At 40.8% G+C, this 25,828-nt stretch overlaps 1 protein-coding gene across 7 annotated transcripts in view; it reads right to left on the bottom strand.

The window, feature by feature from the left end:
* The window catches only part of RARB (retinoic acid receptor beta), a 318,254-nt gene that overhangs the window by 69,915 nt on the left and 222,511 nt on the right, over nucleotides 1–25,828 (bottom strand). For 2 of the 7 annotated variants that reach the window (XM_082046116.1, XM_082046115.1), the window contains exon 1: nucleotides 21,987–22,203. The exons of 3 other annotated variants lie outside the window; for them this stretch is intronic. In XM_082046116.1, coding sequence (XP_081902242.1) covers nucleotides 21,987–22,058 — 72 coding nt within the window. In that variant the 5' untranslated portion in view covers nucleotides 22,059–22,203. Of the gene's footprint in view, nucleotides 1–21,630; nucleotides 22,204–25,828 lie in introns of those variants that run through there. 2 more of the 7 variants (XM_082046118.1, XM_082046114.1) reach the window with 2 other exon arrangements.

Below are 25,828 nucleotides of genomic sequence, written 5' to 3' on the forward strand. Positions count from 1 at the left end.
GAACGATCATTTCTTTTCAACAGTAATTTTTGGTATTTAAGAGAGACAGGCAATGCTCTGTTATTGATCTCCGCACAGCCATCCTGCTTGAATCAATAATCTATTAGTACTTTTAAATTAAAGTTAGATTCATCAAATGCCCTTGAGAGGCCTCAAACATTCTGTGCCTTATTTTATGCTGGTACATGAATTATGGTGGCTTCCAATCAGCCTGTGGAATGATAAAATTTAGCTTTAAAACGCTAATGCCAGCAGACAATGTGTTTCGTATTAGCTCATTCAACTCTCTCAGTCCATCTGAAAGGCAGTTTTTAGGCTTCTCATGGGAAAACAAGGTTGTGTCATTCAATAAACCAACTGCACTCCTGCAATCCTCCTGTGATTTCAGTTTGGGGAAAGGAGGCTTTGAGGAATAATACCGATATACTTCTGCTTTTTTGATGATTTCATCCTAAACAAGCCCCAGCATCCAATAGCAGTGTTCAAACCACAAACCATATGTACAACAGAGCTCTGTCAGGCACCGGCCAAGCATCAGGAACTTGCGATACCCAGAAGAGATGAAGCAACCAGCTCAGTTCATAAATACACAACACAGTCAGCAACTGAAGAGCTGAAGGTGCTGCTAGAGAATATTTTTCTGGACGATTTGAAAAGGTATGCGAGAAGGAAAGAACCCAGGTAAACCAGAACACCCTCCCCTAAAACACCATATATATATATATATATATACACACACACACATATATATGTATATACATATATATGTATATACACATATATATACACACACATATATATATATATGGCAATAAAAGAGCTAATATCTAGTCAATATAATACTTGCATTAACTGAACAACCATCTAGAGAGTCTGATTTTCTTTTTTATTTTATTTTTTTAAGGAAACCCAGTTTGGGAACATTCACTTTTTATCACAGGAAAGATGTAGAACTTTCTGGAGAAAACTTGAACTCAGGTTACATGTGCTTGACTCTTACTTGGGCTTCTGACTTACTATTCTTCTTTGGATTTAGCCTTTTTTACTCTTTATTTGAAAACGTATGTACTGCCACCATGGAAGTGCAGAAATCCAGTGCAGGCATCTGTAGCAATTCATGCTCAGCAGGTATAAAGTGTTATTTCTGTATTGTGCCCATGGCCAGCAGACGCAAACAGCAGAACCCACTTTCTTCTATGCATGTCTGCACACGCGAGGTGGAAAAAAGAAAGAATGAGGGGCGGACAAGCTGACATTTCCAGAAGAGGCATTTTTAAAGCAGTCTTATGATTTTAGGAAGAATTCAAATATATAAAACAATTAAAAACAAAACAAAACAACAAAAAAAAGCTACTTCTTTCCTTGTCCTGCTGTCTTGTCCTGAGGGATGTGACACTTCAGGGTCCCAACTCACCTGAGAAAACAGAGCCTCAGCACTGTCACCCAACACCTGAATGTCACTTAAGCACACAGGGACTCTTGAACAATCGGTCACTTCACAATTCCTGAGATGTCTGAAATATTTCTAAAGGTTAGATAAAGCAGCAGATAAGATCTTTAAAAGCACAGTGTGCTTTGTGAGAGCTAATTTATTGCCAGCTAAACCATGTTGACAGATGGAGGAGGTATTTTACTTTGTGACCAACTAGAAGCAGGCAGGCATTATGAAATGCCTTGCGTTTCGCTAGAAACTTAGATTATTAAGCTTGTATGTTAATGCACACTTTGGACAGTTGAGTCTTAAAAGAATAAGAAGTTGTAAAGCAAATGGCATTTCCTGGATAGCCTCAAGGGAGTTTTGAATACTGAGCTCAGGGTCCCTGGTGGGAAGCAGCAATTTCAGCTAATTAGGGTGAATAGCAAAGTGTTGCATTTGGTCAAAACATTCTGTTAACCCTCATTTTTGTTGGCACCAGCAAGAGTCTGGATTTTTTGCCTCTTTTTTCTTTTTTTTGTGAATTCACTGCAGGAGTGCAAGGCACACAGCTCACATACATTAGGCAGAAAGTCAAAGGAAACGCCAAAGTTCAACTAAAGTACAAGTAATTAGAACCAGATTCTCTGCTGCTTGTATGTGTGCATTTGATTGTAGAAGTTATTTATAAGCCTCCAAACATTTGAAAAAATAACTATATACTGTAGATCATTTAATTTTTATGTCTCGTCTGGAAAAAAAAGTCTGCTTTTAATCATCTTCCAGGAAAGAGCCAGGAACTGGGAAAGTGGGTCTCAATTGTTTCAATACAAATTTCTCTCTTTCATGTGCCACATAAAACTATACTATAAAATTAAATCCAAAATATCATTGACTCAAGCCCTCCATCCATTTTTTTTTTTTTTTTTAATAAAAAACTTCTTTGAATTCGTCATGTTTAAATAGTTTGCATTGTTAGGAGGTTGTTTTTTTTTTTAAACTGCTGTTTGGAAGACAGACAAGGGGGGGAAGGAAAAAAAAAAAGAGTGAGAGAGAAAGAAAACATTATGGTGGAGACTTGCCAGCCTTGACTTAGTAACCTGGCCATGACCCTCCAGCAAGTGTGTGTTTGACCCGGTCACACATGACTCTGGCTGCGGACTGTTGCTGGGTTATAAGTCCCAGATATTTTTACCATATATACAACAGGTGGGGATCACAGACAACAGAAAGACGAAAACGAAGTCGTTTCTTGTGTGAAGACTCCTATTTTCTCGCTTGCAAAGAAAACGACACAAAGCAAAGAAGTCGTGCTACTATTTCACGGATGGGCACTCGCTGTGCTGGATTGGTGTTTTGCCCCGGGGGTTGTTGGCGTGGAGGTTGAGTGGGCTGAGGGCAGGAGGACAGAGGAAAAGGCTCAGGAGAAACCATGTGCAAACGTTAATAAACGCAGAACGAATTACCAAACTGTAACATCAGAACTACATACAAAAAAAATCTTCATAGGGCCGGGTACGCATCGAGGTTCAGGAGGGAATGCGTTCATTCCAAGTGAACGCAACATACCTGGACTAAAACATAGGCTGCTGCAATAACTCCAGATTGACATATTATCATCAGGATTTTCAGAGGTACTTAAGAAAACAAGTTTTTCACATTTGAGGCTTTCTTTTTTGTTATTTACATCTTGCTAGGTGCACACATCTGCCTTAAAGTCTTGACGTTAAATGTATGTTATTCTATTTTAAATCTTGATTACATTTTTTCCAGCTTTAATTTTCATCAAGTCATAGTTCACGTCTTCAAGACTATCTAAGTCTTAAAAAAAAAAAAAAGGTATTACTCAGGCTGAAAGTCAAAAAAGCCTCTAAGTCTTCAAGGTTGCTTTTAATCTGAAAAGGGCCATTCCACTTTCAACAGGGATATCACAAGGTGACACTTTATGACCTGATTTCTGCTTGAGGATGCCAAATCTAAAGTGATCCCTTTCTGATACTTGAAAAGCTAAGAGTATCCTACGGACAGATTTTCACTGTGTGTTGCTCAGGAATCCTACAATATGATTAAAATAACAACAAAACTAGCAAGAAGTAGAGGTTATGGAGCTCGGAAGCCCAATCTGCAAGATCTTTCTAAGGGACAAACTGCGCAGAAGGTCACCTAAAAGGTGCCTCAGACCGGGTCATTTTAAGAGCCACTGCCAGGGCACAGGCTGCCGCTGCCAAGAGCTATCTCAGACAAGGTGCAAGCCCCGATAGGCGCAGCTGAGTTGGCAGAAGCCTCTAAAGCCGAAGTGCTTTTGCTGTTATGACTTGTCAGTGAAAGAGCGATGCGGACAGCTGTCTTCTGTCCCCTCGCATCTGGGAGAAGAGGGTCCTGCTGAACTCTGCCCTCCATCTAGTGAGTACAAGAAGCAGTTAAACACACTCACTGCTCCGATAGCTTTACCCTAATGAAGTTCCAAGTACAAATTTGGCTATTGCTCTACCGCAGGCAGACATACCATCGGGACAGTATTTTCTTCCTCCACCCTTCTCATGTATTTAGACAGTATGCTATTTTGGGCAGAGTCTCAAAATATGCTGTACAGTAACTGGCGCTGCAGGACCTTCAAGTGCTACTCCAATGCAAATAATGGTAATGATGGTGATCCTGCCAAGTCTAAGGGTATTTGAATGAATGAACCTTGAAAAGCCTCCATAACCTTGAGGGGAGCCATTACTGGCAAAGCAGGTCCTCAGAGCACTTTCACTGTAACTATTTTAGCATTTCATGTTAAAACACAGAATAACTTCAAAGGATGAATCTAAAAAAAAAAAAGTCTTTGCTGTGTGTATACCAAGTTGTATTTGCCAACTGGAAAGGCAGAAAGGAAGTGCTTACATTCATTTGCTGCATCTTCCCCAGTTTAGAACTGGGACAGAGTAAGCTGCATTATATTCCTTCGTGCCTTTCATCAACAAAATTGCCAAGTTTCAATTGCAAATCTGTAATCTCAACCAGCAGAGTCATGTAACGTAAGTCAGCACAGTCAGTGGATACTGATCTTGGCCATGTGACAGGAGTATAGCCCTTTGAAACCTTTATTCATATCAGGTGATTAGGGCCAAGAAATAAAGATCAGCATCCTACTACCACCATAGGAGAGCTACCCAGATTTGTTTGTAGTAATTCAGAAGACAACAGCATCTATCTTCTGGTTAACTTTCTGTTCTAGTCTCATGATACAATTTCTGTTCCTTAGCAGCTGAATTCTTCATTTGTGGCACAGAATTTACTATTCCCACAAACATCCTCTATTGGTTGCCCAGTGAAAGGTGGGGATTCTTTCATAACATACTTTTCCGTTATACCATGATCTGGCCTCTTTATTATTTCATTTGTTAAGCATGAAAATTCAGTTACCTGACTTTACAGTGCCATTTCCTAAGGCACTCCAGAGGCCACCTCTCCCAGCGCATCTTCCCAGGTGACATTCCTGCTCAGATCACAGGCAGCCTGGGTGACTTTCCCTGCTGTCCCAACCACACAGCACAGCCCGCAACACTTCTGGTCCTGCCATATTTAGCAGCATAAAACATCCTGCTCTCTTCTACCTGTCTGATCTACAAACACGGTCCCTGTCACTCCAGTATGCGGATATCCCAAAAGCATTCATATTTTTACCTTTGCAACACCTATGTGAGATAAGGGAAGAGCTACTCTTCTTACTTTATGGATGGGAAACAGAAGGACTGATAGACCAAGAGATTGATTTGCTTCAGTCTTAAATTTCTAGAAAAATGCAAGCAGTACCCAAATGTGATTTTCAACAGCAATCAACAACCTAGCATTAGCTCTAGCAACACTGCCTTACGTGTCTTGCCCCAGGCTACACATGGGATACACGTCAGAGCAGGGAAGTGAATTTAGACTGTGCTTAGCCCCTCTAATGTGGGGGCTCCGAAGCTGCCCCAAGTTTGTGTGCGCATCCCGCTCACGGGCCAACTGCAAGGCAGGCCAGTGTGTCTTCTGCCCTTGAGAGCTACTGCTACTTCTAGCAGGGAACTCGGGAGAGACAACGAAAGGCACGTCCTCAGGACTTCTGGCAACTCTACACACACATTTACTACAGCTAGCAGTAAAGGATGAGCAGGCTGCAGTCGCTCTGTAAGAGTTCATTCATGTTCTGTAGGTTTGCTCAGGAGGATATTTTCAAACAGGAGTAAGGTTTGCCCCAGTTTGCAATGCCTGGCTCTCCAGCACCAGCTCCACTAAACCCAGGAGTAGTATGTATAACTAACACAGGAGTTTCACATTACCTTTTCAAATAAAATTATTCTGGTTTTCAGGCTTTTTTTTTTTTTTTTACAGTTATATCAGCAAAGCAGTTTTACATTTTGGTTTATATGTCCATGTAGCCACAGAGACGTGTTTACACCTGAGCAAACGTGGAAGGCAGAAAGCTTGTCAGGATTATTTATATCAGGGACAAGAACTGCGTCTGGTTATACCTGTGTTACTCTCAGGGCAGCGAGACTTAATGACGCGCTAGTAACTGAGAACAGGAGCGTCTTTCGCTAAATAAATGGCCAGGCAGACACCATGAGGGAGCCAGGGTGAAAGTAAGTGTACAGACAGGATGGCCGGAGGGTTTGCAAGGCGCAGCAGAGTTTACAGGGCAGCAGCTCATCACTTTGTATTAGGAGCCTACCTTCAAAATGAAAAAGAAAACATGTTAAATGAAAAAAATAAATCATACGGAAAACTGAAGAAAAACATCCGAAAGATGCTAGCTCTGTAGTTTTTTCAGGTCGCTGATTTTCTGCCTGGCCACTACCATGCAAAATTGCATCAGACTCAAGCGAGAATTCCGCATTACTGCAAAACTGAAAAGTAGGATCTTCTTTAAAAAATATATATAGCTGTGCTATCACCTGCATGAAGTTAGATTTTCCTTTGAAAATGAACTTTTCTTACAATTTGGGCCCTGTCTGCTTTTCCAGTGGATTCCCAAGGCCAGATCCTCATCTGGGGTAAAGTGGCACAGGCAAAGAAGCCACACAAATTTAGGGAGGATGAGAACTCTGGACTCTTTATTCTTCCTTTATGAAAATGAAGCCTATTTTTGTGGCCTATTGATACAAATGCGGTGCCACAAATTCAGCATGTTTTCTCTGCAGAATCAAAAATAAGACAAAAGGCACAATGTGATGGACAAAATGCTTAAAAATAAAAGGCATCTGATTATTTTTTAAATCTGTTTTAAAGCGTTGTCGCCCCATCAATTCCAAGAAAGCCTCTTGACTTGTAAACATAAATGGGAAAAAAACTCAGATCCAGTATCTTCAATAATAAATAAAAATTGCAAGGGAAATGATATAGTAACTATAACCTCTACACACATCAAGACACTTTACTAAGTCATAAAGTCTCTATTTATAGTTATTAAATGTTTTATAGTGTTTTGAGGACTTTTCTTTTATCTTCAAACCTTTTAAATCATCTAAACAAAATAATGCAGAGTATTACACTAAAGGAATGATTTTGTTCTTGAAAACTCACCTCCTATCCAAGTTGGTATTAATTATTCGTATTACTATGTCTGCCAAATATTTTCTTTTACTTTTTCTATATATTCAACATTTTCTTATGACACCATTGATCATGACTTTTTGCTGTGGCTTGAATCCAGCAAGAAAATGAGTGTTTTAATATCTTTAATCACGTAACACTATTACACAATTGTTCAGTAAAACATGGACAAAATAAAACTGTTGTGCTCTATTTGGAAATGCAGTAAAACTGACTTGCTGCGTAATATTTAACATATCATTTTATTTCTCAAACTTTGGAGCCATTAACATTTTGATCTTTAGATGTTTTTAAATCTTAAAATTAATAGCGTGACTCCAGAAGAGACAATTCAGTGATCAAAACTACTTTAAGTAAGTATAGTAGCAGTTAAAATACTTATCATGCCAATTAATTTGTATTACAGCCACACTGCTGGATATCACTAATTGATTTATATAACCTCCTTTCTATACCCATTTACAAGGGCAATTATGAACTCCACCACATAAGTTTAAATGGGTTACATTAGAATAATATCTAGAAACTAGACTGCTGAGCTTAAAATCTTTAAGAACAGGTAAATTCTTCATTAATGGGTATGCTATCAATCCACTACAAATGGCCTATAACCTTTAAGGAGGTATGCAGTACTAATATTTCACTTTTCATGGGCAGTTTGGGGTTCACTCCAATGATGAGCTCCACCGCTATTTTTAATTGTTTTTAAAACTGCATATTACAGGCAGCAATAAACACGTACAAATTAGTATTATACCATCCCCAGCTTTCTGCAAAGCATGGTTTCTATAAACAAGTTAAGACGCATACATCTGTAAATAATAAGTATGCTGAATTTAATGAATAAGGGCACTAAAAGAAATTGAACAGTAGGGGTTCAGCAATTAGAGTAACTGCCCATTTTATTAAAAATGTATTGTTTCCAGCTTTCGCTTTTGAAGGCTTTTATTGCTCTGCTAATTCTAAGTTTTGATGTCCTTAGAAAAGGAGGTCTTCTAACTCCTTATTTTCTTTGACAGCCCCTGTCACGAGCCACTCGCCTTTTTTACAAGACAAAAGACAACCATGAAGCTTTATCTCTTTAGTTATCTCTTTATTGAGTAAGGTTTCACCCCACAGTGGAGTTGGGGACAGGGCAGCACATGGACTGGGAGAAGCAAAGGTAGCTTCTTAAATGGAGCAGATATCCCAGAACACATCTCTCATGTCCCTAATGTTATCACAGCGAACCTCTGGGGTTACCCCTACTTGTATATAGATGTTTTACATCTGCATGGCTTACTTCCCAAGTAAGCGTTAAGACTATTCTTTACACTAGTCTAATTGCACACACATTGCTGCACTGCTGCAACTGTGGGGGTATAATTAAAACAATACTGTATTTCCATTTAGATGTGACATAATAACAGGAAAAAATGGCTTTCATCACTTCAGCTTATCTGCAACCAGAAGGGCAGTCAGACCAAAACGTAACATTTCTGACATCCTGCAGCACACGTACATTTGCAACATCTGAGATTAAAACAGGGGCGAACTCTCTTTTCCTTCTTGCCCTCAGCACGCCAGACCAGGACAGCGCATTATTACTAAGAGAAACTCACCTCAACATTTCTGATGCTAACGTAAGAAATTCAAGTTTGTTTAAGAATATTTAAGAACTGAGCATCGCCAATATCTTTTGAGTGAGCAAAAAAAATACACAGCTTATCAAGCCACAATGCTTGCCTGAGCAGAATTTCAATATTTGAATTGGATACCTGCCAGACAAAATATGATAACACAGTGGGCAAGGTACCATGAAAAACTATGACACTACCAGGTTTCCTCTCCTTGTAATTGAGTCCTTGTCACTGAGTTTACATATTTCATATATACATAGTTCAAACTTTTTATAGGCGCATTTTAATTTCTGCTGGTGTGGTTAACCTAGCAATCATCCCTCTGCCCCTTCCAGTAGGTGCAGCAGAAGCTGAGAGCTTGGAAGGAGCTCGACGTCCGAGAGCCAAGTGGTAGCAACGCTGCGACAGTGGCTCCGAGCGCACCTCTGCTCTCTGCCTGGAGACCGAGGATCAATAAAATGAGACATCCACAAGAGACTGGAGACAAGATGAGTACCGTGACTGGAGAGCACGTTTTCCAATATTCTGTTCTGCTATTCTCGGCCTGCAGTGGATTTTCCTATTAAACCCTCAAAGTGAGAATGCTCATAATTTTACCTGTATGTCTTGCCTGCCAGTACCATTCTCAGAAGAGAAAAGATACGCACACGCTGTTCTGTAGGCGAACACGTGTTAACAGTATTTCCTAGTCACCTGGTATTCTTATCCAATATCTACCTTCAACTGTTGGCTTGTTTTGTGTTTTTTTTCCACTGCAACATCCCATCCTTAAACAGGAGAAACGTCAACCGTACTCTATATACAATACAGCAAAAAGGAAGTACTTTATTTCAAAAGAGCTGTATAAGCAACATTCAGTCCTGACACCTGATATCCCAAGAAACTTAAGGCAAAGCTTATGCTTTGAGAAAGGAAGTGGCTTTTTTTTAAGTGAGATTCAATTCTAGAAGAGCTCTGGCTACTGTGCTTTAATAATTTGAAAAGGCTTCTGTTATGATTATCCAACATTACATACAGGCATATAAGTACGTTTCACAAATCATCCTTTTTTTTTTTTGTGGAAAAAAACCTACAGACTTTTCCAGCCATGTCTGAGAGATTTGCGCCATCATTTTCTGTAGAAATTAAGCTCATTTTTACAAACGCTTTTCCAGTTGTCACGGTTGGAAAGATCCGTTATTAAACCGAAATTCTTTCAGTGCCATCTTCCAGAATTTGCTGAAGGACAGCTTTAGTGCCTCTGCTGATATCAAAGGGATTCTGAAGCCACAGCAAAGTATTATCGACAACACACCGAGGCTATTAAAAAAAAAATTGTGGACAGTAGTGAAACTGTCTATAAGGCTACCCATTTCGCTTTAAGGTCCAGAAAAGCTCCAACCTGTGGCATTAGTACTTCATGAAGTGACTGTGACAAGGCAAAGCAGGCATTTTAAGGCATTGGTAAAATATAATGGCATGGGGCTGTTAGTTAGAAATCACTGCTTTTACTTTTCTAGTATTTGTACAAGTCCGACAACTGTAGAGCAGAACATAATTGCCCCAAACTGTAATACACCTAGGTAAGCTTTCCACAGAATAAGCTTAGTGTACTTTCCCTCACTTCCTAAGGTCTGATCCTGCTTTGTCTCTCGTTACACAGACCTCTTGGAATTTTTGGGAAATCTTATTAGCTCTCTTTTTACGCTTTAACCCACCAGATACAACATGTTTGACATCCAAAGATGAAAATCTATAAAAATAGTAACTTAAAACATCGTAACCTGTGAACTCAAGAGATGCTCTCTGAGAAAACTCACCTCTGAGCAATCTACCCTAAGATCAACCCTCACAGGCCATCCCATTGGGACAGGGGTACACTTTGGAAAGCTCTCACACCATCCAAGCACAGGGGACACCCCGATGTTTCACGGCACCCCTGGCATTTGCAAACCAGCTTGCCTGCTCACTGCCTTCTATTGTTTCCTGAGATAAGCAGGGCCCCAGTGAACAATTAAAGCTTTCAATAAATAATCTGTAAGTACATTCATTTGATTTACTGTTATTTGATACAGCAGTTAGTTTCAATGGGGCAGTTACTATTGATCACATAAAGTACTACAGACAAACATGAAACACTTCCAGAACTCCATGGATTATTACTCTTTATCTGCCACTCATCTGGGTGCTTGTAATGGTTGCAAAATTTAAAATCAATAACAACAATTAGCGTTCTGTATACTCTCAGGAATGAATCATGTGAAATATGTTTTGTTACAAAAATGAAAGGCTGGAGAGCTTGCAAACATAAAAGACTCTTGCAAGTAGCAAAACCCGAAAATACTTTCTCCTGGCATTATAAAGCCTCCAGTAAAGGGGTAAAGAAAATTAAAAAATAGAGCTATTTTAAACACACTTGCAAGCATACACACAATTATAAAAGGGTATTGGTAAGATTTTCAAAGTAAATTAAAGGGTTTAGGAATACAACTTTCAACTTAGCTGGTGAGAGTCACCTAATTTTTCCTTAGAAAACTCCACTACCAGCCCTACAATTCCATACTCACTCCTTAAACTCTACAGGAGTTTTGGGTTGTTAACAATGGCAGGACTTGTTCCTCGATAAGGAATTGAAGACATAGGAAAAGGTCTGACCTCTCTTCCCACAAACTTTTAATGGAGAGTCTACCACCAAAAAAAAGGGTATCTAAATGTAAGAAATGAAAGCAAAATGAAATTAATAAAGCTGGAAACTAATTGTAAGAGATATATGCTGGAAAATACCTTTTCTCTTAGCTTCAGATTCTTATAAATTAGTTGTGAATCTAATGAAACGCATAGAAATAACAGTATTTTGAGATCTCTGCTAGAGTAATAATTCTAGATAATTAAAATGCAAAGCAATAAGAGAAATGTTTTATCATTAAACTGTAACCAGAGCTCTGTGTGAAATCATCCATTCAGAAGACTTGTTTTTCATCAATTATTTGTTATTTATCTGATGTAAATATAAGAAGGTCTAATTAAAATGTATGACTCCTTATGCAGCTTCTTGTCATTAAGACCAATGAAAGCATTCTGAAGACCATAATGAAATAATTATGTTTGCCTTTAAGAATCCTCTTCAACAACACATGGCAGTACTACACTAAATTAAAACATCAGGAACTAAATTTCTCTTGCATCTATTTCCATTTTCACTAATTATACCCCCAAGCTTTCCAATAGACCAGGCCTTAAAATTCTTTTGAAGCTGAAACAGCCTAAGGAACAGCAGCCTTTTCATAGTAATGGACTTTGATGAAGAAACAAAGGTAACGCAGCCCTGGAAGCATTAATATTTCAAATAGAGTTATCATGTGAAAATATGTGTTTATTTGAAAAACGGGGAAAAGATTGTTGGTAAAAAGCCAAATACGTGCTCCAGGGAAACTGATACTCTGATTTAATCTCATTTAATTGCGTCATTCCTTCCTCACCTCTTTTCGTCAGAGTATTTTCTTGTTCTGCACAGAAATCAAGGTTAGGAAAAGCATAACAAACTCAGTATTACTGGGCAGCGTCAGTATATCATGCTGTAACTAAGCTCTGCTTTCACATTTTGGTAAAGGTGGAAACAGCCCCTGTGAACAATTGCAGCCTTTATATAGGACTCCATTTCAGGGAGAGGGGAATAGCTATTTTCCCAAACCGCCTCCAGACATGCAAGTGCTTCCTAACACACAGCTTGGGCTTCAACCATGAAGCCCTGCAGGACCTCTCCAAAATACAGAGGAAAGAAAAGGATTCAGATAAGGAGGAGAAATTAAATAAATAAATAAATAGGAACCTAAAACAACAAAACAATAAATACACAACCAAAAAAACACCTAAGGATGTGAGTCCGCTCTGACTTCTTGCAGGCAGCCGAAGGCTTAGTTTCAAAACTTCGGAGAGATGATGGATCCTTCTTGGCGTGGTCTCGGAGCAGTGAATGTGGCAATACATGCAAAGCACAGAATGACGAGCAGTTCACATTCCTAACCTTACATAGCATGGGATGATATGCGCAACTAGAAAAAACACAGGTAGTATGTGCTCTCCAAACAGAGAGAGGAAGGCTGAGGTACACCAGGGGATAAGGACTTGGGAAAAATATGTCCTTCTGTTAGCTCATCAAAGATACTTTGCACAAATATCTGAAAGACATAGGTGATTTGCTATTTGTTCTGTATTTTACATCTTGTTGTTCAAATTGTGGGGTCAAAACAGAAGGATCTTTAAGAAAGACAGGTCTCTCAGACTTTCCGGGCAGCCACTAAGGAGGAGCTGACATATACCCTGATCCAGTAACTAGTAAAACATCTTCCTCAAATGAATGAAAAGAGTAAACCCAAACAATGAAGCAATGCAAACGAATACTCTAAAAGGTAGGGGGAAAAAAGAAAAACCTCCTCAGACTGAAAGTTGAGAGGCAGAAGTATGAACAACTGCTTAAAAACAAACAGAACTCCCCCTCAGGACCTGATCTTAACAATAAAAAAGGTCACACATGCGTGACTTTTTTAGCCAGGCCTTTGACTTGTGCCTCAAGCCAAAAACGCAGATTGCTGGCTCAGTGCTCTCTGCTAGGAAGAGAAGGTTTGTAGAGTAGATGGGATCTTTGATTAAAGTGACCCAGGGAGTTGTGGTGGAAAAAAACAGAGTCAACTTTGGAGGGCACAGGCGTTTCTCTGTGCCTGAGCCAGGGTCCTGGGGAAAGCATCCAGCCCTTGCCAACCATACGGTCTGGGCAGGTATCACCAGATGGCACTGTGACACAGTTTTCCAACTCCGTTTTCTTCCTGTGCGAGCAAATGTTCAGTCTTGGAAAGAAAGGCGACACTAGTCCTTACGGTAGGTTTTGGGCTACAAGATGAGGGATTAAAGAGGTGGTTGGGAGATGGAGAGAGACGACAGCAGAAGCCAGTCCCTGAGCCACAGTGCTGGGGGCAGGAGGCTCCCAGACCCCTAAAAGCCGGGGTACCGCTGCGCTGTGCCTCAACACCTCTGTTCCAGAGGGGTATTAGTGAACAAGGGACACATTTAAATCAACTCCAACTGCTGCTACATCCACTTCTCATGAAGGAACCTGGGAATCTTCTTGGTACCTGTCACCAGCTGGCAGAGGAGTGATTCTGGTAGAAGACTGGAAGGTGACATGGAAGTCTCATAGAAAAAGAGAAACACACATCTCTATACGATGTGCTGCTGCACCACCAGGCAGCTTGGCACAGAAGAACACTGTAATGGCCAGTTCAGGAACTCACTACAAGCTCTGTTCAGATTAAAAAAACTTCTTTATTTTTATTTTTTTTTAATTGAACCATTCCTTCCACTGTTTGTGTCTTAGAGGCACAATTGGTTTCCTAGGACTGAAGCACCCACTGAAGGAAATCTGAGTTAAATCAAATTGTGGCAGCTTTCTCTGGTATGTGCAACACCAGGCAACTTGTTTAATTGCTCCACACCTCTGCTGTAATCTCTCTAAAAGGAGAATGATCCTTCTTTCTAAGAGGAAAATAAATGTTGGATATTCACTGTGCTGAATATTCAGCTTTTACTGGTATTTCATAAAGTCCTGGTACGTAAATACACTGAAGACTCACTCATATGACCACTCTGTGTCTAAAACTCTTACTGAAATCAAGGGTGGAGGGCTGAGTGCATTTAAGTGCTTCGCAAGATAAGGCTCTAAAAGACACACACACACATAAAATAATACACTTAATTTGTCATTTTATTGTTCAAAGATCCTTCCTAAAAATACATGAGCCTAGAGAAAAATATTATGGTTCAATGGAAAAAGATCCTCCAAATCATTAAAAGAAACTAAGCAGTGCTAAAAAATTCTTTGTTATGAGACATTTCTCTGTTCTTTTTCTTAGGGGATGCACTTAGAGGGCAATATGTAAGGCAATGAAAGTGCATAAAACGGAAATCCCTCCAAACTATGGATGGACTTTAACATCTTGTCCTTAGAAATGAAGATCCAGAGCACTCTGAGAATTTATAAATACTCATTCAAGCTTTAACCTATTAAACCTATACAAGCGTTGCTCGCATGTGTATAATTTAACTTACATAGTTTTATAATATTCAGTTTATATATGGTATAAGCAGGGGAAAGAAAAATCACCTTGTCCAAGGAGAACAGAAGGGATATTATATACTCTGTGTCTAGGATTCTTTACACAGACTTGCTGGATTATATTTCCATCTCTCTTAACAAAAGTATTTGAAGAAGCTGTAAGGCTCAAACAAAACGCTCAAAGAAAGTGGGGTCAGTTATATAAGGGCTGGCATTAGTTTGTTAAAAGTTTTTTTCCCTACCCACTCCCAAATAAAAGGGACAAAGAAATGAACATTGTGGGAACGTGTTTCTAAACCACATGATATCCTTATCAGATTGTCATGTACAAGGGAGGTTCTCACACAGGGACCCCATGCTGGTGAGCGGCCCCGTCACATGATGCAAGTTCTTCGCTCCTATTCAAATTACTAAAATGAGCTGAAGGAAGCTGAATTTCCCCCTCCTCATTCCCCCCCGCGCCCCTTCAGCAAAATGCACAGTGACCACAGTCATATTAATCTGCTGTCACTGGGAAAACAATCCTGAGCAGCTGCTAATGATGAGTGAGTATATGAAGAAGATAATCTAGCTATTAATATATATATGACAAGGTTGAAACTGTCTCAGATTAATATCTGATGAGCAGACTTTAATGTGAGGAAGCACACAGAGAATCGGATAAATCTGAGAGTCAGAAAAAATACAGGGGAAAAAACCTCGGTTGACGTGTAAATTTATAGAAAGAGAGTAATATGTTTCTATAAACAAATCCTACTTTGTTTTAGAAGTGTCTCTATTTCCACCACTAATGTTGTGAAGTCTGTCACTGAATTACTTTTTCATACAGTTTAGTGGAAGTGGGAAAGTCCTTTATAAAATTTTAATATTATATAAGGGTCGAAATAGTATTTGGTCACTTAAAAATGTGAACTGTTTTTAAAAGTGCTGAGGGAGCTCCTAGATGCTCAGCATATTTGGAAATGAAGCCATGAAATGTGGATTTAGGATGCTAAGTTTAGGCTACTGTTTCTGACATTCTTAACTTTTGAAACACATCTGCTCATGCAACAACAGATTAATAAAATCCCAGACCTCAGATTATTTTTAAAAGACAGTTTAAAATCCACATTTTTGGACGGAAGTTGTCTCCTAATTACAATTAGGAGGAACAGCTAAGATTACTGTGACCAAAAAACTACACAGAAGAATCATTCCCAAACAATACCAGTTTATTTTGTACCTAGAATATGGTTCTCATAAAAAGGCAGCAGCAAACGAAAGACATTCCTCTTGGTGTGCCTGCTAGAAAATGCAGGTTTGCTACCCTCCTGCCTATACTTTTTCTTGCAGTACAGAGAAAATTATTATTCTGTTACTTCAGAACAGTTTTGAACATTCTGTGGCTTGTATTTTCATGGCTCCATTTGGTTTAAAAGGGCTTAGGTTTCAGCAAGAAGTGGCATGGGTCACACTGCATGGGGACAGACTTCATGCATGTGAGCAAAGGTCAAAATCAATCATAGCTTTGTATTTCCAGGCCTATTACTTTTGGCAGTTTACCCTGCCAGAAGGGGCTAAAATATTTGCTTCCCAAAAGGGGTAAACATCAATAGGGGGCAGGAATATAATCAGCTTCTCAACCATGCAGCAATGAGAAAGGAAGGAAAAGGATCTGCTCCTTGTCGCGGCCACTAAGCCATCTAAACATTAGATGCAATATTTTCAGAAAAAAAAAGTTGAAAGATTTCACGGCACAGTGACTTGAAAAGGACAATAGGCCTATTTAGGCAATTATATTATGCAGGCTTTGTTATTAGGCAGCCCTGCTCAGTCCCAGAAAGTCTGGATAATCAAAAGTGTCCAAGTACAGGAAGGGGAAAAGTACAACCCCACCCTCCCACACAGCCGCTGCCAGGACCTCTGGATTTGAAGGGTAAACTCTATTTACTGAAGCTCCTTGGCCATTTCATACATCAACTGATATCCTTCCTCATGGGGCTGTGTGCTACAGCCTAGCAAAGCTCTGGAGAGCCCTCCGAAACCACAGCTAATTTGGCCACAGCCGCCCGCCCCTGTAAATCGGCTGCTGGGAGGCTGCTACCAGCCCCCCAGGCAGAACCTGCGAGGGGGAGAGGGATGAGAGGGATGCTCCCGCCACTCGCACGCACACCAGCGCCGGTCCCCATGGCCAAACAGATCTGGAACTCATTGCACTGTGCTCTGCTTTTGAGGTCTCCACGGGACGGGGCACAGCACGGTCGACGGCGGCAGACAGCGGGCCTTCCCAGCACAATGTCCCTTTCACAGCCCCTCTCCCAAATCTAAATGCTGGCCGGGTAACACAGCCGCACTTCATCGGCCGCATAAAGGGCGGTGTGTAAATTAGACCTGAGAAAAAGCAGTCGCTTGGGGTGATTAGGGGAGGTGGAAGCGTAATCCACCGACCGGGGCACCTCGCTCCCCAAGCTCGGCCTTGTTGCGGCGCAGGCGGGACGCACACTTGGTTAACGGAGAGGGGCTCAGCAGTAAGTGGGGATTTAACTGGATGTGAGGATAACGAACTTCGCCGTCTGAAACATTATCTCTCTCTTTCAACTCCTTAACTTCGCCATAACCCTCTCCGAGGCAGCGCCGGCCAGCCTGGCTTTGTTCTGACAAGTTGCACCTTTCCTGCAGAGACTCATTAGGCAAGCGGGGAGTCACCCAAAGATACATTGCTTTTCCTCCAGGCTTTTCCCACCCCAACTTCACCAGCGAACGCCTCTCATCATTTCTGTCTGCACGAGTTTTTGACAGTGGTGTGCGTCCATTAGTTTTCCTGTGCTAGCAGCTGAATCAGTCTCACAGTATCGGAGTCTACGTAGAGAATAATTATTCTTGTTTCAATTAACTTGAGAGAAAAAATAGCCCTGTGCATTTTTTTTTTTTTTTTTGAATGAGTGGGATTAGAAACAAACATTTTTCGTCACATATTTCAGGGCATTAATCTCCAAGTATAAACCTTTAAATAAAGGCTGTATCCTTAAGCAAATCAGTCCTAGTGATTTAGCTGTAAAGTTTATAGATGAACTTTAAAGAAATAACCTGGTTCAAACAGATCTTGCCTTCTGGGCACTAGCAAACACACCTGCAGCAATCTGATACTTGGGAATGCAGATTACAAGTCCTTCACTTCAAAATGTTTGTTTTTAAGTTCAGAAAGATGAAAGAAAATAAAGTACTGAGCTTTTTTCTGTTAGGCACAGATGTTTCCAGTATTTCCAGTGTTGGCAGGGAACAAGAACCTGACCCAAAAATCGCAATAATCCAGAATTCAGAAGGAAAATGCATGCCTTCTGGAGTCCCATCTTCACAAACCTTCTGGAAGTTAACACCTCTTAGGTCCTTCTCTGGACAAACACTTCCCACCAAATCGAAATAAGAAATGTACACTACAAGAGCCTCAACATCCTGTTATGTTCTCCTGCCATATCTATAATTTCTGCCTTTGTCGAATTTCTTGTTCTTCTAAACCCAACGAAATGCAGTAGGCAGTAGTCTTCTACTTGATATAATTAGCTGAAACACTACATACTGCCAAACAAACTTACTCTTGTTTTGGGCCTGCTCATTTGGGTTTTTGCCTGTTTAATTAACTAAGACTTTTTTTTGTTTTGTTTAATAGGCTTTTTTTAAGGCCAAAGGAAAACGGCCATTTCTCGTCGCTCTTTCTCTCTCAGGGCCTGTGCAGTTCCAGTTCTCACTTCTGCAGTATTTAGTTAGCTCACATTTCACCAAAAGTTACTCATTTTCTCTCAGTAATTGTTGTCGCTGCACTACGAGGGAGCAGAAATTTTACCTTGCTTAGAAAAGTACAAATTACTCATTCTTGCCATCTTAACTTTCTTCCTCTTAAGAACTATTCTTGTCTAATTTGATTACGCTGACCTGATTTTTATCTCATGAGAAAAAGAATAACTCACGATTAAAAGTACAGTCGATTCTGCTCTTATTTCTGAGTCCATCATTTTCTTTGCAAATAAATACTTTTTTAAAACTTCTAACAATATAACTAATACCACACAAAACAAACACATATGAGCGCAAAATCTGGTATTTTTTGTGTGCTCGCAACACATACACAGCGGCTAACGTTTGGGTTGCAACCTGTGGCAGGTTTTTTCCTCCCACAAGGGGGGGAAGAAAAAAATACCACACAAGTTAAGGTCATGTTTGGGCTGTGCCTTACCCTCTATTTTTACTTTGCAGGCCCTTGTGGACTAGAAAATTCATGATGCTGCAGGAGCGTGCTTGCTTAGTGAATTGTAATAGGATTAACGTGCTGAAGATGTGCTGAAGTTGGAGACCTACAGCACTCTGCCCTAACCCCTGCAATGGCCAATTTTGCCAGCGTTTCAGTCAAAACCCTGATGCTGCCTGGGATCGTTACTACCCCGTTCAGAGTCTGCACTATCCATGTGTTATTCCCTCAACAACCATTTACCTTTTACTCTACAATCACGTCTCTGTCAAAGCAATATTTCTAAGGCCTGAAGCAATGGCTGCAGGTGTACTGCTTTTATGGCTGAGCCAAAAATAAAACAGCAAACTAGACCAAAAAACCTGTCTATTACACGTCTAATAATTTCAAAATTTAGCTATGATTGCATCCCATTAAATCACAGAGGTCTTCATAAAAATGGAGAATGAGGAAACACTTGAGGATAGAGTTAAACATTGTTATCTTTGTATTTATAACCACCAGAGCAAACTTTAAACCATTTAAAGATTTCTGGACCACAAAAATTCTGGTTTTGTCATTATATTCATGAGATGCAAGAAAAAAATCTTACATGTTGAGAGAATGTTAGTACTTCATAATCTATTTACACATATTAACCAACACACAAAGTCCTTACTCTTTCTTTTAAATGAAAAACAAAACTTGCTCTAGAAATCAAACAGAATTCTTCATTTGGACCCTAACTAAACAGCTTTTCCACATTTCTATACCATTAACTTTCACAGTTCAAATTACAGCCACTGTATTATGATTCAGGTTCTGGCCAGATTTTAAATTCCCATGCAGCGAAGACTAATCCTACCTCTTACAGAGTTACGAGACTGGATTCCTGAATGCATTTTCCCGTTTTTTTTTTTTTTTAATTTATTTACTCTTGTTAATATGTGTTTCTTTGATTAGCTAAACTTTGCTGTTATCAAGACTTGTCTCTTATCACAGGCCCTAGGCAAATGACATATTTACCACTCATTCCATTCTGATAAGGGTAATCCTGTGTTTAACTTGCCAAAGAACAAACACCATATATTTTGTTTTTAAGAATCCTGCTTCTAGGTATTAACAACATACAAGAGAATGAGCAGAACATTTTTAAACCAGAAGTTATTTAAAGAATATGTTGTGAATGTAAGCTTTTAACCACAGCATATGCCTCCTACTCCACGAAAGTTTATGTAATTCCTAGTTTCTGCAATATCACTGCTGAAGTTATACTGAAGTTTAAACCATGGAAAGAGGAAAACACATTTTTGGTAAAACATCTGGCTTTTTTTTCTCCCCCTTCCCCTAACTGAAGCTCTCCTGTAGCTTGTAACATTATCTTAAAGTAAAAGCTTTTTTCATATCTTGTTTGAAGCATTTTGGAAACAGCACAGATAAAATAAACATCCCACGCTGAACTTCACAGTCTAATTTTAATTGCAGGGGCATCAAAATATTTGCAGTGATGTAGGCTGGTAGTCAGTGATTTTTACAATTCTGTTTTCATTACTCAACCCACACAAAGGTTATGTGGTGACTGAAAACTTCTGAGCAGAGTGAAAAACACACTATTTCACCAAACTTTTTAAAATTTATTTTTCAATTCCCCCCTCCACCCTTTTGAGATATACTGTATCAGAAGGAGAACTGTTCTAATTCCTAGGTAACTTTTTAACATACCGCAAAACAAAAATTTCAAACACAATTAAACGGTTAATGGTGCACTGAAGTGCCCAAGAGCCTGCTAAAAACATTTTGATAGATAGCCAAGTCATTTATCTAAATCACTGTCAAAGCAGTGAAGCATCCTGCAAGCTTTCATGCAGAGTATAAGGTGATGCTTTCTGGCACTTCTTGTCATTTCTCAAACTTGAAACTGTGGTGTTAAAATGCTGCCATTGTTTACCATCTATGTGTTTCAGTAACAAATCAGGACCCTATCACATAATAATACATTTTCAGAAGTGTCCTACCACTAACTCTCCCTCTTCCGTTACCCATGCGATGCTGCCTGAATCTCAAGGTATAGAAATAATTGATGGTTAAACTCAAAGGGTGTTCACAGTAAGTAGTTTTCTAGCAAAACAGCAACTTCTTAGAGCAACAAAGTGAAGAAGAAAGGTGGCAGCAAGGTCAGTACAAAGAAATATTGCCTTTTCTCAGGAAACTTAAAACTACTGTCTGAGTTTTGGAATGTAAATTCTGCGTCTTTGCAAGAACTGTATGGAATAGCATTTTAATTGCTTGGCTGCTCTGCTAAAACGCACTTTGAGACAACATACATCCAGATTACCAAACATGGTACAAAATAGATTAAGGGAGCAAAGAACAAAACTACTACAGAGGTGTTATGTAAATTCACCCTTCACTAGCTGGTGTTTTGCAAGTACTTGCTATATTATATTATAATTTTATGTGTCCCTGCTTGGCTACCCATCTGCTCTTAGGATCAATATGCTACATGAGAAGGGATAAACAGAAAGCAGCCCAGTGTTTTTTTCCTTTTTCCTTTCTTGCCAAAAGCAGAAAAAAGGCTTGCAAACCACATTTTGCACAAAAACTTCCCCCACCCCTCATTACCCCCTGCACTTAATTACAAGTATTTCTTTTTTAAATACATGCAAATAATAATAATAATAGTAAATAATAGATTTAAAGTGGAAAAAAAAAAAGAAGAGTTGGGACCTACATTGAGCACTGTGCCGGTGTTGCCACTCTGTTTGTGCCAATCCACTGAAGCATGCTTTGAGAGCCTTCTCCTGGAGCATGCAGGAAGACGGACTCGCAGTGTAGAAATCCAGCATCTGAGCAGGGCTCACTGCTAGAACATCCATACAGTCAAACATGATTCCCCCTGCACAGAATGCCTGCAAAAGTGCTTTCCTCTAGGTGTGGAGGAAAATGGCACATAAAAGTACACCCAACTCCATCAAACTCTGCCCCTTTTTTGGCACGTAGGCTGTTGGTCTTTTTCCCAGACCAGAATCATGAATTATGACAGACAACACAGCTAAAAGCCTGTAATTGATCCAAATGATCATTTACCATTTTCCAGGCTGCCCAGCCAATCCAGCAAGATAGGGGGAAGCGAGCCGCATTCCAAGTTTTAGCTCCCATCAATTTACCCCCAAAATTTCTTTAGAGTCAGTCCCGCTCCTCAGGCGCTCGCCGGGTTCGTGCCGCGTCCCGCTCCGTGCCGATCGCCCGCTTCCCCGGGATAAAACGGCTCCGGTAGGGACTCGGGATCCCCCTCGGCCGTGAATAGATCCTTCTGCCTCTGAACAGCTCACTTCCTACTACTTGTGTCACAGGGAATGAAAGATTGAATTGCCTAATATATGCGAGTGAACTTTCCGTGAACCCTTCCCAGGCTGCTAACCTTCAAATGACCCAAGCGGTCTGACATCACCAGCTCCCAGGATTCTCACACGCCTTCACAACTCCCAGCAGCCCTGCAAAGAAAGCAAGCAAGCAGGCAGGGCAGGGAGGCAGGCAGGGCAGGCAAATGCTGGCCCCAGCCCTGCCGGAGTCGCCCCACTGCCGCCGAGAGCGGGCGGCAACGGCGGGTGTGGATGGGGAGGCCAGTGTGCAAAAAGACCCAAAATAATAAAGTAGGAGGGAAAAAAAAAAAAAAAAGGCAGTAAAACAACAATGAATAGGAGAAAGGGGGAACTGGAGGATTTTTTAAAAATTCCAGCTCAATTTGCTAAAACTTCTGTGCCATCTTCCCCCCACCCCCCACATTCCCTTCCTCTCCCGAGAGATCACAGGCGTCATCTGCCAGTACAGAGCTACGGACACAGGCTTCACCCCAACTTCTGGGGCAGCCTCACGCTGACCCAGCCCCACGGCCTGCCAGCAGGGACCCCTGCTCATGCCACCAGCAGAGGCGATGGACCTCACGGGCCCGACCCTGCTGGGGCAGGGGGTCAAGTTCCGTTTCCCCCCACTACCCTATACTCTTGTTCCTAAATCACGCAGAGGTGTGTTATGGCTGCAGCAGAGCCCGGCCACGCAGCCCAAAGCTCCCAGGCCTCCCTGCCGGGTCAGATTTGGCAGGCACCATCGCCTGGGAGGACCTGTCCCTGCAGCAGGAGGCAGCCACACAACCCCTCTTCTCCATAGCCCAGGGGCCAGCAGGTCCTGCCTGTCTCTGATTAGCAGAGAGGGGCCAGGGCTGCTCGCCTGGCCCTGGAGGGGCTGTATCAGCTTTCAGAGGGCTAATGAGCCCCAGCTCCTCATAGGGGAGAAAGGCCATGAGCAGGCCCGTGAGGAACGGGACCCAACCCAGGGTGCCAGGAGAGGAGACTGCGGCTGCCCCCTCCCCAGGGCAGGCAGTCCCGGCTGCCCCCTCACAGCCATTTTGAAGGCATGGGGGTGCTCCCACCAAAACACCCGCAGAGGTCTCGGAGAAGTCGCACTCCCGGCAGCCCTCCCTTGAGGCAGGAGAAGGTGTCAAGGCCTTCCCAGCTCTGTGGCCAGCATGTCACAGCCAGCACCGTGCTGACCCACCATTTGCGTCAAGCCAGCAGGGAGCCCTCTGCTTTTTAGGTAAATTACCACCTTCTGCACAGTCTTGCTCATAGAAGGAGACTCCATCAGGACCCTGTGCTAGTCCTTATTACTACGGACACTTTAAAAATGAAAAACAACAGCTTAGAAACGCTCTGTCTGCCCCACTGTAAAGTCATGAGCTCAACAACCCTGTGCACATGTTGATTTTAAGGGAACAAGCCAAGTCACCTCAGGCCCATCAGACTGCGCACTAGCCTGGACCGAGGTTTCCCATGGCACGGAGAAGCCTGTTTCCCACCCCAAAACTAACTTGGGTTTGGAAACTGGAAAATAGAACCCTAGATTACTGCCTGAAAAGCCCAAGAGGGGAGTCAGGCGTAGCAGGGGACGCTGTGTGCAAACATGGCAAACAAATGGTGACCATAAAGAAATGCTGGGCAGATACTGGCTCTGAGAGACTGGCTCTGTGCAGCCACTTTAATGGATGCGGTGTCCCCTCTCCACAAAAAGTCCTTTGATGAACCGAAAGCTTTCTGACAATGCCTGCAGATTGTATTAACAAAACTTTTCACACAGGTTCAAGAACTTGGGAAAAAAAAAAAGAGCCACCAACCACACACAGCACACACACTTGTTCCCTGAAACTGATATACCCACGTTGAAAACCAGCAGGCAGCAAAAAGATCTGCTGCAAACTGGAAGCGAATCCATTTGAAGAGATGGAAAACAAAGCTTTTCTATCCTCCTTCCCTGCCGGCTGTCCCTCTAGCAGGCAGCTTCTCTTCCCGTCTTCCCTCCAGCAGAAGAGTTACAACCACTGGAGCTTAACAGCATCTTTTTAAGGACTTTCTTGGTCATTGGGGTGTCCTCCCCCAGCCCCAGCTCCTCCAGCTGAAGAAGCCCCTGACACTCTGTAATCCAAGAATTATACACCACGAACATTTATCCAAAAAGCCACTCTTCAGGGAAGGCTTGTTTAAACCATTTCAGCACAGTAAGAAGCGTTTGCTGTATTAAAAACACAAATGGAAAAGTGGCCAAATTTTTGTTAAAATCTCGGCTGGCTACATTGCTACAACTTTGTTTTGAGTAGCAAAGCTAAATTAAAAGGCAATATTTTCTAACCAGACAACAAAGGATGCATGAGAAGTTTGGAATATGTAACGTGTTGCCACAAAAATAACTGGAAAGGATGATACAAAACACAGTATGTTTTTTCAGTCTCCAATTTAGGAAGAAAACAGCATTTTGTGTGGACCAAGGCTCTCTGAACAGTTTAAGCTTATGCCAAGAAAAACATATTGCCCATGTGAGTTAAAATAAACAAAATCAAACAAACAGAAATACAGTTGTGTTTATCCCATTAGCAGTCTTATAAAACTGTATTTAAATATAAAAGCAGCTCATTGTACCTCAAAATTTAGACTGGCAGCTTCTGAAAATAAATGCCAGGAAGTCATGCTTAACTGCATATGAATTGAAAAAGATTGCTTTTTCTCATTGTATCTGAATGACCCAGGTAGCTCATCATGTTTTATTACGAATAATAGTTGTGCTAATGCTTATACTTATTACTAAAACCACATGTAATTAACAAATTCTTCAAATAGCCTAATGGTTTGCTTGCATACCATTTCTACAATACAGTAATTTATGTATCTCATACTTTACTCCGAAATAGTATGGTATTGTTTTTCTTAGAGTATCAGGAAAACCTACATACATAAAATTGGGTATTTTCTAGTTCAGATCAGGACTAACCATAATTATTGTAATAACTAATAGCTCTCTAATTCAAATGTAATGAAAGTTTAAGTATTGCCAGATATTTTAAATGCCTACCCAGCTCCCATATAGGTGTGAGCAGGCAACAGCTCTCCAATGTCTTCCATTTTATCTGTGCGAAGAAATTGTGATTTCACATCACCTCTTTGATCTGTTTTCTCTCATACTGTGATGGCAGAAACTTTACAATAAACATATTCTTAGCCACAAGTGAAATAAAAAGCAAAAGTTCAAGTCAGAAATCTATTTCCTTTGGTGTTACTGTACATTTGTCAGTGTGACATAGCACATTCGAAACCCATAATCATAAAACAAAAATTTACAGCCAAGGTTTAGGGTCTACATCTGTTTCTCTGGTTTTTGTACTGCAATTACCCACTGGACAATTCAGAAAGCAGCACTATGAATCATGTACTGCACACGTCTGTGCTGGTCACTTTTTCGTTAGTACAAGAGGCTGAGGATTCCATAATATGCTTCACTGAGAGAGCATTAACTAGAATTAAGCTGAGTGGACTGGGCGCTCTAATAAAAAATGACTTTACTAGAAGCAACAGAGTACTCCTGGAATATTACAGGCATTTTTA

This window comes from Streptopelia decaocto (genome assembly GCF_964273445.1).
Source record: "Streptopelia decaocto genome assembly, chromosome: 2".
In the NCBI taxonomy this organism is placed as follows: Eukaryota; Metazoa; Chordata; class Aves; order Columbiformes; family Columbidae; genus Streptopelia; species Streptopelia decaocto.